This window comes from Eretmochelys imbricata, chromosome 2, assembly GCF_965152235.1.
Source record: "Eretmochelys imbricata isolate rEreImb1 chromosome 2, rEreImb1.hap1, whole genome shotgun sequence".
In the NCBI taxonomy this organism is placed as follows: domain Eukaryota; kingdom Metazoa; phylum Chordata; order Testudines; family Cheloniidae; genus Eretmochelys; species Eretmochelys imbricata.
This window is the reverse complement of record NC_135573.1, coordinates 230,567,611-230,584,868: the sequence shown is the minus strand read 5'-3', so window position 1 is coordinate 230,584,868 and position 17,258 is coordinate 230,567,611. Positions and strand designations below refer to the sequence as shown.

General features: G+C 42.5%; 1 protein-coding gene across 1 annotated transcript in view; it reads right to left on the bottom strand.

The window, feature by feature from the left end:
• MALRD1 (MAM and LDL receptor class A domain containing 1) overlaps window positions 1-17,258 on the bottom strand; it is a 513,316-nt gene that overhangs the window by 334,528 nt on the left and 161,530 nt on the right. The window contains exons 9-10 of the mRNA XM_077808757.1: window positions 10,899-10,991; window positions 7,635-7,839 (exon numbers count right to left, since the gene is read on the bottom strand). Of these exons, the coding sequence (XP_077664883.1) occupies window positions 7,635-7,839; window positions 10,899-10,991 (298 nt within the window). The remainder of the gene's footprint in view (window positions 1-7,634; window positions 7,840-10,898; window positions 10,992-17,258) is intronic.

Sequence of the window (17,258 nt, the reverse complement as noted above, 5' to 3'; positions counted from 1 at the left end):
ATTTATTACATCATGCAACTATCATCCCAGATTCCATTTTTCAAATTGTGAGAAGCAGAGCACTAACATAAAATAGAATACAGCTCTGCTCGCATGACTCGGCACTAAGATTCCTCACGCTATTCAGACAAAGGCTCTCCCAACTACTAATAAGTCCTATGCCAAGAAACAAAACACTTAAATCAGCACCACTGAATTAGATGTACAATGCACATTTAATTTTAACCTAATACACTGGTCCCCATTTGCTGTCACATATTAGTTAAAGATGGTATTTATATTATTAAATTTATCTAATTAAGAAATGCTTAGGCTTTTGACAAGGTATCTTGTTAATTAGACTTCAATTGCTAATACACCAAAGTAGAGTATGCAAATTTCTATCCAGTTTAAACTATCTTGCTGTGTACTAATTAAATACCTAGATCCCCAGGCATTATGCTTACTTAGGCAGTCATTTGATGTAGGGAGTATGAAAAAAATGTAGAATGCATTTAGATTTGCTTTACTTAAACGAACATCTATTTCCTCTGCCTCCCCCGTCCCTCCTCCTCCAAATCCTGGCAAAAATCTTCTGCATGAGAAACTGAGGACTTGTCTACACGGTCAGCTAGTGCGCAGCAAGTCAGGGTTTAAATCTATACCGCACTAGTTTGCCACACAATAATTGGCCATGTGGATCCTGCTACAACACACTGAGTTCCATAGTGCACTTGGACCAACTGCTAGCAGCAGCAGCTCAAAGCACACTACAGAAGTTGAGTGTGGTAACAGGGTCCGCATGATAACTTAGCAAACAGCAGGCTAGTGCACTGTACATTCACACCATGGCTTGCCATGCACTAGGGGCAGGTCTACACAACAGTGGGGATTGACGTTCTGAGATCGATCCACTGGCGATCGATTTAGGGGGTCTAGTAAAGACCTGCCAAATCGACTGCAGATCGCTCTCCATTCGGCCCCTATACTCTACCCCCGACAAGAAGAGTAAGGTAAGTCAACAGGATATTTTCTCCCGCCAACCCCCCACGGCGTAAACCCCACGGTAACTCGATCTAAGGTACATGGACTCCAGCTGCATTATTCATGTAGCTGGAGTTGCATAGTGTAGGTCGACTTACCGCGGTAGTGTAGATGTAGTCTATGTCTCGTGTGGACAAGCTCACACAGTACTCATCAAAAAGACCTTCCATAGTAAGCGATATTATTATTTGTATGGCACTATCCAAGTGCTAGAAACTTTATATATTAGCCAGAAGTCTCCTCTCATAAGGGACAGACCTGTCCAAACCTAAAATCCCTGTTTAAGTACACAGGTGTTGTTAGATGTTTGGCTGTGTGTGTGTGTTTTTTGTGTGCTGCCCCAGCTCTGCGCAGACCTCAGTTGAACTGCCCAATGACCACAAGACTTTAGTAGCAAAGGCGCCGGGCCAGGTTTATTGTCAACCAAGCATGGTAATAGCACCTGGCAGACTCTACAAGGATACGACGACATATATGCCCATGACAATAGACGCAGCTCAGTCAGTGGCGGGACTTTCCACTGCCCCCTAGGCTGGAAGAAGGGTTAAGGCGAGGTATTCCAACATTTATAGACTGAGATCAATGTAGGATCAACAGCTTACGTATTACCTTACGCGTTTTATGACATGATTGTGACCTCCCATTGTACTTTCCTTCTGATGTTAAAGACAAACATTCCTATTCACCACCTGTCTTCGTACTTTTACTCCTGAGGTATTAGACAAAATATCACTATTCATCACTTTTGTCAAATCATTTTATTGCTAGGCTGAGGTGTTCTTGTACTGGCCTGGTGGAATGTGTTTACATATTCAGTGTGCTTTAGCAACGATAGCAATACTTGTGCTGAGTTAATGTACCAGACACTGCCTTGCAGGCAAGCATCTGCTTTTGACATGGCCTGACTGTTGCTTATAGCATAACTTTTGCTGACGTTCGTTCAGGCCCCAGGCACCAGGCTCATGTTTCAGGCTCTTTCTTTCTACTACAATAGGCTGTCTTCACTGCTTGGATTTTAAATCTGGATATAGATTTCCCTTTTTTTAAGAGTCTGTAAGGAATAAAGACAGTACTAATGCTGACTAAATACTTTACTGAATGATAGAAGAACCACCTCAGGTAGAATTCCAGAAGGTTCTATCTTGACTCCCTTTTTATTTAATGTGTGCTTATGTCAAGAGCTGAAAGTAAGCCAGTATGGCGTTCCAGTAAGAAAGTGGCTGCCAGTATGAGCCAGTACAAAGCCGACATTAAAGTGCTGCCAAGGCAGCGCTTTAAGCACTGTACCAGCAGAGCCACTGACAGCAGGGGCAAAAGGGGCAGCTGCCCCAGGGCCCGGTGATTTAAAAGGGCCCAGGGCTCCTGGCAGCGGCTGGAGCCCTGGGCCCTTTAAATTGCCGCTGGAGCCCTGGGCGGCACGGGCCGAGCAGCACTGAAGGGCTGGCTGGGGGAGTCTGGCCCCAGCCCCGCCCTTCCACCTGAGGACCCGCCCCTTCTGCAGGCCCAGAGCTGTCTCCCCTCCCCCACCTTGCCCAATCCTTTAAGTTCCTTTCACCCCTGCTTAGGTCCATTTCAAGTTTAATGCAGAGATATGGGTCACAGTGTCTCTCTGTTGCTCAAAAGCTTGTCTCACTCACCAACAGAAGTTGGTCTAATAAAAAAAAATATATTACCTCACCCACTTGTGTGTCTAATATCCTGGGATTAACAAGGCTACAGCTATACTACACATACATTTAATCAAACATTCTGAGTTTCACAAAACAAGTTAATGCTCTGTGAACCTTTTTTTCTCCATAAATGAAATCCATGTTCAACTATGCATTCAAAAAGTCATTCTATAAAACAGTTGAAACACAAAGCTTGTGTTACACTATATATATAATGAAGAAATCCATGAAAAAAGATCTTGTATGCTGCTCAATCTATAATTCACAAACATTACACAGATCAAGACCTGATGACAGATGTTAACATGCCCTGCAAATTAATGTGTCTCATGTAGAAGGTATAAACATTTACTAAAATAAATATTCAGGATCAAGAAAACCATCCACCCACTTTAAACTCCCCAGCAAAATAAATATGCATATACTTTCATCTTTTAAAAGTTCATCTTTAAAATTTCAACTTTTTAAGTTTTCAAGTATTTGCAAGTACAAATTGGTATCCTGCAGCAAAATGTGCATATTTCCAAAATTATCCAAATAATTGTCTGACTTTAGAGTATTTGCTACTCAATGATTTACATCTTCACTGAGCCTCATAAAATCTAATTTCTAGAGATGGAGCAGGTGAATTCAGAAGAGTTAAACTTCTTCTCAATATGAGTGGTCTTAAGGGGCTTCTCACCAGACTTTCCAAACAGCAATAGGTGCTGTTTATTTTTTGGAAACAGTTATAGAAAGTCACTCCTCATAATGATGTTGTAGCTCTATGAATGTTGATTGGTCTAAGTTGTTGGTAATGTTTATACTATCTAACACTATAGTCTAACCCAGTGGTTCCCAAATTTGTTCCGCCGCTTGTGCAGGGAAAGCCCCTGGAGGGCCGGGCCGGTTTGTTTACCTGCCGCATCCACAGGTTCAGCAGATAGCGGCTCCTAGTGGCCGCGGTTCGCTGCTCTAGGCCAATGGGAGCTGCTGGAAGCGGCAGCCAGTACGTCCCTCAGCCCGCACCACTTCCAGCAGCTCTCATTGGCCTGGAGCAGCGAACCATGGTCACTGGGAGCCACGATCGGCCAGACCTGTGGATGTGGCAGGTAAACAAACCGGCCTGGCCCACCAGGGGCTTTCCCTGAACAAGCGGCGGAACGAGTTTGGGAACCACTGGTCTAACCAAATATGGTATCTGAATTCCATACAAAAAAGTTTGCTTTGGGGCGGGGGGGAATTCACACTCCTGAGTGATGTAGTTATACCAACCTAAGCCCCAGACTAGACAGCGCTATATAGATAGGAGAGCTCCCGTATAATTGGCTACCGCCTCCCATGGAGATGGATTAACCACACCAAAGGGAGAAGCTCTCCCATCGGCGTGGTAGTATTTTCACTAAAGCTGCAGAGCTGAAAGTGTAGACAAGCTCACAGATGAGCTTTTTAGCTTATGCAGAGCTTTTCTTCAGGTCTGAGAAAGGTAATCAGAGCCTCACAGATAAATACAAGGTGAAACAGAATGTTTAGCATAAGTAGTTAAATATTTCAAGGGACCATTGAAGGCAAAGTAGCAAATTAACACCTCCCCAGTCACAGGACAGAAGGAGAATAAAAAGCTGGGGGGAGAAGGGGGTTAGTTTACATTGAAAATGTGCATATTTTGGGTTGGGGGGGAAAGACACTTTGTGCATTAGATTTTTTGCATTAAATAGCATGGAAACTGTCAGAAGGATGGATTTCCTAAGTGGGGGAAGACCAAACAATGGAATGATCCTAACAATGGAATTCTTATGTTCACTGAAGTTCGATCCGTGTGGTATCCAAGACCATAAAGATACCTCACATGATCTAATCTTAAAAAAATATTATTTGTAAAGATTTGTTCCCTTTCCCCTTCCCTCCCACAGAGCACTGTCTCACTAAGGTGCAGCATATACCTGCTATATGAGTCACTGTTACTCACTCAAATTTCAGAAAAGCAGCCTCTCAACAAGATACATTTTTTAACTTGATGTAACCCAGCTCAATAGGAAGCACATAATTCCTGTATCTCAAATTAAATCCAGTGTGTTAGTTTTCCCCTCCTAAAATATAACTAGAACCCTGTCAGTATGCAACACTTGTGCCATGTGGTGAAATCACTGTCACCCACTTACACAATGCCTGAATGGTGCTGCCTGAGGCTTTTTGTGCGCAATCTACATGGGCAAAGAGGAGGAATGGACTCCTGTCATAAATATAAAGGGAAGAATAACCACCTTTCTGCATACAGTGCTATAAAATCCCTCCTGGCCAGAGGCAAAGTCCTTTTACCTGTAAAGGGTTAAGAAGCTAAGATAACCTCGCTGGCACCTGACCAAAATGACCAATGAGGAGACAAGATACTTTAAAATCTGGAGAGGGGGGAAACAAAGGGTCTGTCTGTGTGATGCTTTTGCCAGGAACAGATCAGGAATGCTCTTCAGAACTCCTATAAAAAGTTAGTAAGCAATCTAGCTAAAAAAGCGCTAGATTTCCTTTTGTTTAAATGGCTGGTAAATAAGCTGTGCTGAATGGAATGTATATTCCTGTTTTTGTGTCTTTTTGTAACTTAAGGTTTTGCCTAGAGGGATTCTCTATGTTTTGAATCTGATTACCCTGTAAGGTATTTACCATCCTGATTTTACAGAGGTGATTCTTTTACTTTTTCTTTAATTAAAATTCTTCTTTTAAGATCCTGATCGCTTTTTCATTGTTCTTAAGATCCAAGGGTTTGGGTCTGTGTTCACCTATGCAAATTGGTGAGGATTTTTATCAAGCCTTCCCCAGGAAAGGGGGTGTAGGGCTTGGGGGGGATATTTTTTTTGGGGGGGGAAGACGTCTCCAAGCGGGCTCTTTCCCTGTTCTTTGTTTAACACGCTTGGTGGTGGCAGCATAGGGTTCAAGGACAAGGCAAAGTTTGTACCTTGAAGTTTTAACCTAAGCTGGTAAGAATAAGCTTAGGGGGTCTTTCATGCAGGTCCCCACATCTGTACCCTAGAGTTTCAGAGTGGGGAAGGAACCTTGACAAATCCTCTCCAGACCTTAAGGACAATTACATAGGCAGAGCTCTTGCCAATGAACCAAAGCAGGCTTTGAATGCATCTCACCTTGTGGCAACCCTTCCACAGTGCCCTATCTCCTCCCCCTAATACTGCTGAAGAGCACAGCTCCATGGCCTGCAAGAGGTTCTGAGGCATCCTGCTGGCCTCTCTGAAGCCTGTCCTGCTGTGTTTCAAGCTTTCCACATCTGTGTGAAGAGACAGAATTCCCACATCACAAGTTCCAGGGAGAAAAATCTGTTGGTTTCTGAGTAAGTACACTCGTTCTACTCCATAATCAGGAAACATTGATATTTGAGTCGGTTTTCCTTTGTGAGAAAATATAGGTTCTTTACCAGAGTAAATAATGCATCTAACTCTCCTGCTTGCTGTATGTGAGAGAAAAGGGCAGAGAAGAATCAGAAGGAGCTATGAACAGTGTATATGAAATGTAATGAAAGGAAAACCATTAACTATATGTAATTGTGGCAAGTTACCTTTGCTTTTTCATTTATATAATACATGCTCTTAACAACCAGTCTTCACTGAGCAGGGCTTTATTCACTTTCATAAACAATTTTTGCCTCAAAAACATTTTATTGGATTCCAAGACAATATCCATACCATTATTCTCTTATATAGTTACTTTACATGAACTTGTTATCATTAAGTGTCCATCTGATTAAAAATGGATCCTTAAAGCATTGAGGAATACACAATGCATAGAGCACTCTGCATTGGGCCCTGTTCCTCCTCCTCAGGAAGGCAGGATTAAGCCTGAAGCAACCAGTAAGGCTTGAAACAGGGAAATGCCAAAGTTATAGGCACTGGCTTGGGTTCTAAACTGGCGATAAACAGCATGACTTTCCTTATTTACATGGTTGGTTAAGTGATCAAAAAATAATGATTCAGACTGCAAGGCTGGTACAGGGGAAAATCATCTATAATTTTTAATTCTTTTCAAATAATTGTAACAGAAAATTGTATTGACTACAGTCTCATTCCAACCTAATTTTAGGTGCCTACACTTTTAGGTGCATAGAATTTCTGATTTGAACCTGCAAGAAGCATTATATATGCAACTATCAGTATCTTATCTGTCATCTGCATCAAATAATGCAAACATTTGGAATTTCAGAAATGTAGCCAACACACACATAAGTATGCCATATAATCTTCATTTAGAAGCCAGAGCATCCGTTAAAATTACTTCCATATGCAGCTTTAAACCAAGGCAGGCTCATCAATATAAGCATTGTCTATTAAATTTAATTACTTTCCTGTGGCTTGCATGGTGGAATTGTGGCTACTAAGCAAAGTAAGCGTCAATTAAAAATGTCATGACTAAGCTACTGCTACTAAACTGAAGCAGTTGCTAATTAAAGGCAGCCTCCAAACGAAGGTCCACAGAAATATTATATTGCCACATTACACACATGTACATGCTCTCATTCAGTCAGAGACCTATGAAATTAGAGAAAAATTCAAATTTTAGATGAAATTAGAGCAAAATCTAAACCCCGATTTTTAAAAGAAATCCCTTATAGATATATAAATAATTACGGATAAGTCTGAAACACAAACATCATACAAATCTCTTTGCCCCTCCAAACTATTTAGGATTTATTATCTGGATCTGAATCTTGTGCTGGAGCCTAGATAAATAGGAGTAAAAAGAAGTGGAAAGAAAGATGGTGTGATCAGTTATAAAAAATTTTACATGAGCTTGTAAATCATCCTAGGCTCAAACCTTCTGGATGAAAGCTGCTATATAAATAAGGTACTCTTATTACCAGTTTTCTGTCCAGTTCTTCTCTGGTTATGATACAAATGTTATCCTTCTATACCACAGTACTTTTTGGCATCCTCTCTTTATAAAACAACTTAATTCACTTACAACAAGTTGTTGGATTTTCATCACTTCCATCAGAGCTGTCCAGCTGGTAATCACAGGCTGATCCACTGGCAACACACTGGCCATTGGCACAGGTGAACTCCTCTGGGGAGCAGAGCTCTGGTGATTCTGTTGCCCAGTCTGAGAACTGGAGGTTATCCAGACAGATAAGACCGGTCCTGCTCTGAATAGTTCCTTCAAACACAAGCTGTGAGAATTGTTATTGGTTAAAATATTTGCATAAATATATGAACTGACAGAAAAAAAACGGATTTTTCTTTCACAAAATGTGAAAAGATTTATTATAGATGGTGCAGGTAGCTGCCCTTTATAAGACTCTTATAGCTACTTATATCTTTGCCAAACAAACTGTTTAGGCTGTGTGACAAAGTTCCTGCTCTATCTTGGTGGGTCTTGCACTTATTGGCGGATTTGCTCGCCTTGGAGCATCATGGCAGCCCTCAGCTTGGCCATTTTTCTGAATTCACAGTCCAGGTCGACTCCTCCTGTGTCTGACCAGGAGTTGGGAGGATTTGGAGAGAACCCGGGCCCGCCCTCTAATCCGGGTTCCAGCCCAGGGCCCTGTGGAATGCAGCTGTCTAGAGTGCCTCCTGGAACAGCTGTGTGACAGCTACAACTCCCTGAGCTACTTCTCCATGGCCTCCTCCCAACACCTTCTTTATCCTCACCATAGGACCTTCCTCCCAGTGTCCGATAATGCTTGTACACCTCAGTCCTCCAACAGTCCGCGTTCTCACTCTCAGCTCCCAGCTCCTCACACGCACACCACAAACTGAAGTGAGCTCCTTTTTAAAACCCAGGTGCCCTGATTAGCCTGCCTTAATTGATTCTAGAAGCTTCTTGATTGGCTACAGGTGTTCTAATCAGCCTATCTTAATTGTCTCCAGAAGGTTCCTGATTGTTCTGGAACCTTCCCTGTTACATTACCCAGGGAAAAGGGACCTACTTAGCCTGGGGCTAATATATCTGCCTTCTATTACTCTCCTATAGACATCTGGCTTGACCCTGTCACAGCTGAAATTTCCCATGCTGGGTGTCTGCTTCACAATGAATTATTTTTTAAAGGTTCATCTGCTTCCAAGAGTGTGGCTAGAGAAAAATATATTTCCCATATTAATTTTTTTTTACAACTGTTTCACTGATAAGATGCAGCTCCTCCATGCCTCAGAGCTACCACTTACTCCACAGGTAGAGGACTATGCTGAAAAAATTGTATGTCATCATGAAATTAAAGATTATTATAATGCACATAGGCGCTGACTTCCTCTCTAGCGGGGTGTGCTCAAACACCGCTCCACCCAGGCCCTGCCCCCACTCAACCCCTCCTCCTAACCCCCACCCCACCCCACCCCATCTCTTCCTGACCCCGCCCCACCTCTTCCCACCCTCTCCCCTGAGCGCACCCCATCCCCGCTCCTGCCCCTCCCTCCCAGCGCCTCCTGCATGCCACAGAACAGCTCAGTGGGGCTGCCGGTGGGTGGGAGGCACTGGTTGGAGCTTGGCTGCCAGGGGATGCTAAGCACCCCTTAATTTTGTTCCATGGTGCTCCAGGGCTGGAGCACCCATAGAATCGGCACCTATGATAATGCATATGCACAAGAGAGGCAAAATAAGGTTCTTTTGGGCCAAAAGAAATCTGATGAGGTTCAATAAGGATAAGTGCAGGGTCCTGCACTTAGGACGGAAGAACCCAATGCACAGCTACAGACTAGGGACAGAATGGCTAGGCAGCAGTTCTGCGGAAAAGGACCTAGGGGTGACAGTGGATGAGAAGCTGGATATGAGTCAGCAGTGTGCCCTTGTTGCCAAGAAGGCCAATGGCATTTTGGGATGTATAAGTAGGGGCATAGCGAGCAGATCGAGGGACGTGATCATCCCCCTCTATTCGACATTGGTGAGGCCTCATCTGGAGTACTGTGCCCAGTTTTGGGCCCCGCACTACAAGAAGGATGTGGATAAATTGGAAAGAGTCCAGCGAAGGGCAACAAAAATGATTAGGGGTCTGGAACACATGACTTATGAGGAGAGGCTGAGGGAACTGGGATTGTTTAGTCTGCAGAAGAGAAGAATGAGGGGGGATTTGATAGCTGCTTTCAACTACCTGAGAGGTGGTTCCAGAGAGGATGGTTCTAGACTATTCTCAGTGGTGGAAGAGGACAGGACAAGGAGTAATGGTCTCAAGTTGCAGTGGGGGAGGTTTAGGTTGGATGTTAGGAAAAACTTTTTCACTAGGAGGGTGGTGAAACACTGGAATGCGTTGCCTAGGGAGGTGGTGGAATCTTCTTCCTTAGAAGTTTTTAAGGTCAGGCTTGACAAAGCCCTGGCTGGGATGATTTAATTGGGGATTGGTCCTGCTTTTGAGCAGGGGGTTGGACTAGATGACCTCCTGAGATCCCTTCCAACCCTGATATTCTATGATTCTATGATTCTACAGGTAACCTTAATTCTGGCATTTCCTAACTTTTGAGTACAAATTCAATGGGGGGGGGGGTTGTTTGTTTGTTTTTTTATGTAATAACTCATAGGACGTAAGCCCTGTTCTTTATTCAGCTTAATTCAGCTTTCTTACTTTACAGTTTCCTTGACACATAATCTATGCAATGTAAAGGGCTTATTGTGGTTTGCTCATTCACTGAAATTAATTGATTCTAGTACACCTAAAGACTAGGGAAACTGATTGTTTAGATACCTTTCAGTAACTGTAATGAGCCAAATATTCTCTTTCCCCACAAGTTTTTTTTTTTAATTGATGGAGTTTGCATATACCTTACGTATAAAATACCAGAACAAATACATTACTAAAACAAGATTAGAAGAGAGACCTAATAATTCACTGAAGATTTTAAGAACTAAATTCTGGAAAAATTTGCATTCTTCTTTGAACCAAAAGAATCAAAGGGGCTATCTCCTCTCACTGAGGCTGGTGTTCATCAGGAATAACTCCACAGAAATTACTGGTGTTAAACGGTGTAAGAAGTGAGAGAAGAATCAGGGCCAAGCTGACTACTGTATGGGGATACATCTTTTACACATTTGTAATTAAAGCTACTGGCTGCAGGATGCTTTGTTAGTTTGTTTTCTGTTGAACTATAACCAGAGCCTAAGTTGCACCCAGTCAATTAAAATCAGAGAGCCATTGAGAATAAACATGATTTTAGTAAGTTATCTTAGTTTCCCAGAAACTTGAAAAACAATAACAAAATTATGCATTTACAGAAGACAAGTTCTTGCCTTTTTCACTCATACCTTTAATTTTTTCATACTTGTTGGTACCTGCACATCTGCTCTGACCCACTCATTGTTAGTTGATGTGTTGGTTTCCCACAGCACTTGTTCCTCCTGTCAGATGTAGAATAAGAAGTTACAATGAAAAAGTTTATCTCCCTATGAGTTATCTGAACTTTTTTCCCCCTTGATCTTTTCATACCACAACCAGAACTTCCCATCTGCCCTGTCCGTGAGGAAACATGACTGTGTGTTTTTATTTGTAATCTTTACATTATTCTTCCAGCCTGGACTCCAAGGGAGAGATGGGAGAAAGAGACACATTTTCAGTGATTAAACAAGTTAATTGCTTAATTAATCAGGAGATAACTTGGTAGCAGTATAATTAATTGCTATGCAAATTGCCGCCATTTTTGCTGAACTTAGCTTGTATTTAGTGAGATGTTTCCACTAAATATTGTGGGCTCTCATTGAAATCAAAGGTATGATGGGGCAAATCTCCCACAGATATTAATGAGAGGAGGATGGGGTCCTTATGTGTTTGAGGCTGTTGGTTTACTAACTATTTATTTATTATTAATTATTATAATTTTAACTAAGCATAGTAACATGTTACCATTACATTTAGTCTGTTTACTTGTAACTGAATCTAGGGCTTGTCAAAATTGCCAGATCAACTGTACTGAAAACTGAGGTTATTTTCTATTCACAGAACAAGTGAAGTATGGACAGTGGCACTGAGAACTTCCCCACCAAGCAACAGCAATGTGCTTGAGCCCTGGTCTCCATTCCCACTCTGTCTTTGAACTGTGTGCTACAAATGACAACAAGAGGACCAGTTATGCTTTTGCTCACCTTATGCAAACTATCTAAACCCCTTTGATTTGATAATTTTATGAAAACTCTCATGATTATTCTGCTTCTGGTCACAACCACAACTAGACAGTTCAGAGGCCAGTTTAAATAAACAAACTGAACTTTTACACATTTCATAAGAAGGTTCAAGGAATGAGCAGAAGAAACAGGACGGAGAACATTAAAGAAAATATTATAATTCCATTATATAAATCAATGGTGCAGCCTCTATCTGGAATATGGTGTGCAGAACTGGCCACCCCATCTCAAAAAGGATATTGCAGAGGGGGCCTTAGAATGTTCTCTGTACAGTTTGTTTGTCTGAAACTTGTATTGCTTTTGCATGGATTAATCCTCCTCCTCCCTCTCTAGCACATTCCTTTTCTTTTGTTCATTTCCCCAATCTCCCCTTTAGAACATTCTACACATTCTTCCAGCATCTGCCCACCTGGAGATCTTTGGGATATATTTTAGTGATTAGGACTAGATGGAGAGCAAAACTACTGTTGCTTAAAGCACATATTGTTGAAGCATATAAATATGAAATAGATAGGGATATTGGGACCTGGCTGTGAGTGTCCAGCTTCCTTTGTTCCATTAGTATCTTTTTGAGATGGACATGGGCAAGAGTTGTGGGATGTCTTCCTTTTTCTTACAGTGCATTTCAGCTGCTATCCTTACAGTTGGCAGAGATAACTATATCTTTTCCCTTAACTATTTCCTTCTGAGCTCCAGTTATAAAAATAAAATATTCATTATTTTGACATATCTCTACAAGTGCATTCACACACACGGCTGTGGTGACTGCACTGAATTCCTCCTGCTACTTTCATTTTAGTGAGTAATATGGAACAAATACTTGTTTCCCCCCATGATGACTAAGGGACCACTTTTCACTATGCCTGCAGGAGAGTTTTTTGTAAATGTTATTGAACATTTGAAGATACTTCAGTGCATGTGGGTGAGGACAGGCCTTCACATATAAACCTAGTGGAAGGTTAAGAATTAAGTTATCTTTTACTGCCTTCTTTCCACCTGCTTTGTAGACCATATAATAAAGTAAAATCACTCCAAAAATAAAATGTTCTTTTAGCCTGTTATTATTCTTTCCTCACCAGGGCTCTTCTCTGGGGTAGGTATAAGCTATGAATCATTTCAAATATTTATGAAAAACCTTTTTAAAAGTATTGCCTTTGATGAGCTGGTGGCTCAGTCTCTCAGACTGATATCAGGGAAAACAAAATTAACTTGCAAGAAAAAGCACTCTTTTGGGGTTCAGCCTATCACATCTGCACACAACATAATCAGTTACTGCTCAGTTCTTTTAATTTTCAGGAGGGAAAAGGCTTCAACCCCTTTGTCCCAGTTTTACTTCTAGAGGATACAAGTTCTGCAGTTTTCAGAGTAGCAGCCGTGTTAGTCTGTATCGGCAAAAAGAACGGGAGTACTTGTGGCACCTTAGCGACTAACAAATTTATTAAAGTATAAGCTTTCGTGGGCTACAGCCCACTTCATTGGATGCATAGAATGGAACATATAGTAAGAAGATTATATACATATATACACATACATACACATACATACAGAGAAGGTGGAAGTTGCCATACAAACTGTAAGAGGCTAATTAAGATGAGCTATTATCAGCAGGAGAAAAAAACGTTTGTAGTGATAATCAAGACGGCCCATTTAGACAGTTGACAAGAAGGTGTGACGATACTTAACATGGGAAAATAGATTCAATATGTGTAATGACCCAGCCACTCCCAGTCTCTATTAAAACCCAAGTTAATGGTATCTAGTTTGCATATTAATTCAAGCTCAGCAGTTTCTCATTGGACTCTGTTTTTGAAGCTTTTCTGTTGCAAAATTGCCACCCTTAGGTCTTTTACTGAGTGGCCAGAGAGGTTGAAGTGTTCTCCTACCGGTTTTTGAATGTTATGATTCCTGATGTCAGATTTGTGTCCATTTATTCTTTTGCATTGAAAGCACATGTTTTGGAGGCAGGACTTCCTGACTCTGCCACAAACTTCCTGTGTGAGCTTAAGTCAGTCAGTTAGTCTCCAATTCCGCAAAGACTTAGGCACTTAAGTTTATGCACAGTGAATAGTCCAACTGAAGGCAATGGGACACAATGCCTAAAGTTACTCATATTTGTAAATCTTTACGCATATTTCCAATCAAACTGGACATGGTTACATGCTATTATTTTTTATGTTTAATATAAATAAAAAAGTAGGCATAGTTGGTAGCGGTGGCCACTCCAGCTACGCAGAGGGTGCTCTCAAAAAAAGACTATGTGCACGGTGATGTCTTGGGAATCCTCCATGGAGATTTCTAGGAAGCTTTCATGGAGGTACTCTGCAATCCTTTGCAGAAAGGTTCTGGGAAGGGCTGCCTTACTTTGTCCACCCCGGTAGGACATTTTCCTGCGCCACTCCAGTATTAATTCTGCTGGGATCATTGCAGCACACAGCATTGCATCATAAGGACCAGATCTGTACCCAGACACTTGCAGCATCTGCCCCCTTGCCGCCTCTGTTACCCATAGGAGAGTGATATCGCATAGGATCACCTAGGGGAAACGGGGAAGTTTTCAATGCTAGCCATTAAACTGCAAATAATTCAACAAGTAATCCGCCCTCTGTTTGGTGAAATTGGGGTCACACAACTGTGCTTTCCCAAACATGCATGGTTGTGGTTTGAAGGGATCACCGTGTATTGCAAGCAACATTGAAAAAAAAAAGGCGGGGGGGCTTTCAGTTTGTCTTTTTCACCAACCCAGTGCTGCTTTTGTAAAAAACAAACTATTTGGAAGGCTTTACACTGATGCCTGTCCTCAAGCACCATCCAGGTTGCTAGGGGAAAGGGGACTTTTCTCAAGTTCCAACCTGTGATCCCAAGGATGTCTTCACAAAAGCGGCAGCACAAGACCTCTCGACCATGTCTGGAGCAGCAAACCAACTCTTGCAGTAGCCAGCAGCTATGATTACATTGTGGCTTGCAGTGAAGCACATTGAGGGGTGTGTTTTTTTTATAAAAGAAGAATTAACCTTGCACAAGAAACAATGTATGAACTATCAGTGCTGCCCCTGTGCTTTGCATTCCTTGCTGCTGAAACCTTGTCCATCAGCGCATCCTCCACACTGGGACAGAGACTTTCCCAGATTAGAAGACAGAAAAATAAGCCTCAGAAGGACATGTTCAGTGAGTTTATGTGCGCCTCCGAGACTGACAAGATGGAGCTCTGCGTATGGAGGATTACACTATCCGAGAACCTGGAGATGGACAGGGAGGTCAGGAGAGCATGCAGGGAACAGAGTAACAGCCATGTCAGTCTGTATTCGCAAAAAGAAAACCTGGATTTATGCTGGAAATGGCCCAACTTGATTATCATATACATTATAAGGAGAGCGATCACTTTAGATAAGCTATTACCAGCAGGAGAGTGGGGTGGGGGGAGGTATTTTTTCATGCTTTGTGTGTATAAAAAGATCTTCTACATTTTCCACAGTATGCATCCGATGAAGTGAGCTGTAGCTCACGAAAGCTTATGCTCAAATAAATTGGTTAGTCTCTAAGGTGTCACAAGTACTCCTTTTCTTCATGCAGGGAACAAGAGCGAGTCACACAGGAAGAGATGCTGCAGATTATGAAGGAGCAATCTGACATGTTGAGGCATCTAGTTAAGGTTCAAGAAAGGCAGCTTGATGCTAGAGTTCCCTTGCAGCCTATGCTGAACCTGCTGCCCTCATCGCCCAGTTCTGCATCTCCTCCCCCAAATGTCCTATGAGGTGGCGGTGCCTAAGGGGGAGTTCAGTATCCCTTGCACTCAATATTAGGGGAGGGTGCAAGGACCAGAAGGCACCCCTTCCCACACCTTTGATTGTTATTGCCGTGCATCTGTACGCAAACTTTCCTTATTCCCTCGCCTCCCCCCACAGCGTTATCAGCCCTTTTGCCCCAGGTTATCTTACTTTTCTTTGCTCTGTCTGTGTGTTTGTGAGCAAAATAAAACGTAACGGATTGAGGAGAAAAGGCTCTTTATTCATTCAACACATGGTGCTTGGTGAGGGTGGAAATTACAGGGGAGAAAATACAATGCGGGGGGACAGTTTGGTAAGGAACAACACAGATAAGTGTCACATTGCTCTGGCTCATTGCTGAAACTGGTATTCAAAGCCTCACGGAGATGCAGAGCTCCTCGATCTTATTGCCCTGGTGTCCGGCTGGGCTGCCAGGCGATCAGCCTCAACCCCCCACCCCCACCCCGGCAGAAACTTGTCTCCCTTTGTTTCACAGATATGATGGAGAGCCCAGCAGGCAGCAATAGCAATGGGGATATTGCTTTCACTGAGGTCTAACCTAGTAAGCAGACTGTGCCCACAACCTTTTAAATGTCCAAAGGCACATTCCATGCACCTTTCCCGACCATCCCACACTGATGTCAGTAAAACGGCCCCTGTGATCCACCAGCACTTGCAACAACATTGAGAAATACTCCTTTCAGTTTATGAACTCTTTGGCAAGTTGGTCTGGTGCCATGGTAAGGATATGTGTTCCATCTAGCTCCCGACCCCAGGTAGGGAACCCCATCATGGAAAAACCATCCACTATGTTGCCCAGAGTCACTGCCCTTCCTAGCAGAAGTCTGTTGATGGCCCTGCAAATTTGTAACACAACAGATACCACTGTAGATTTATCCACTCTGAATTGATGCCCCACTGACTGGTAGCAGTCTGGCATTGCAAGCTTTCACAGAGCTATCTCCACTCGCTGCTCCACTGTCAGAGCACCTCTCATTTCAGTATTGCTGTGCTTCAGGGCTGGGGAAAGCTCCTCACACCTTGAAGTTCCTGGAAAGTGGCCTTATGCATTCGAAAGTTCTGCAGCCACTGCTCGTCATCCCATAGCTGCATAATGATGCAGTGCCACCAGTCAGTGCCTGTTTCCTGGACCCAGAAATGGCGCTCAACCGTGTCAAGATGATGTAAAAAGAAAAGGAGTACTTGTGGCACCTTAGAGACTAACCAATTTATTTGAGCATAAGCTTTCGTGAGCTACAGCTCACTTCATCGGATGCATACTGTGGAAAGTGTAGAAGATCTTTTTCTACACACAAAGCATGAAAAAATGGGTGTTTACCACTACAAAAGGTTTTCTCTCCCCCCACCCCACTCTCCTGCTGATAATAGCTTCTCTAAAGTGATCACTCTCCTTACAATGTGTATGATAATCAAGTTGGGCCATTTCCAGCACAAATCCAGGGTTTAACAAGAAAGTCTGGGGGGGGGTAGGAAAAAACAAGGGGAAATAGGTTACCTTGCATAATGACTTAGCCACTCCCAATCTCTATTCAAGCCTAAATTCATTGTATCCAATTTGCAAATGAATTCCAATTCAACAGTCTCTCGCTGGAATCTGGTTTTGAAGTTTTTTTGTTGTAATATCGCAACTTTCCTGTCTGTAATCGCGTGACCAGAGAGATTGAAGTGTTCTCCGACTGGTTTATGAATGTTATAATTCTTG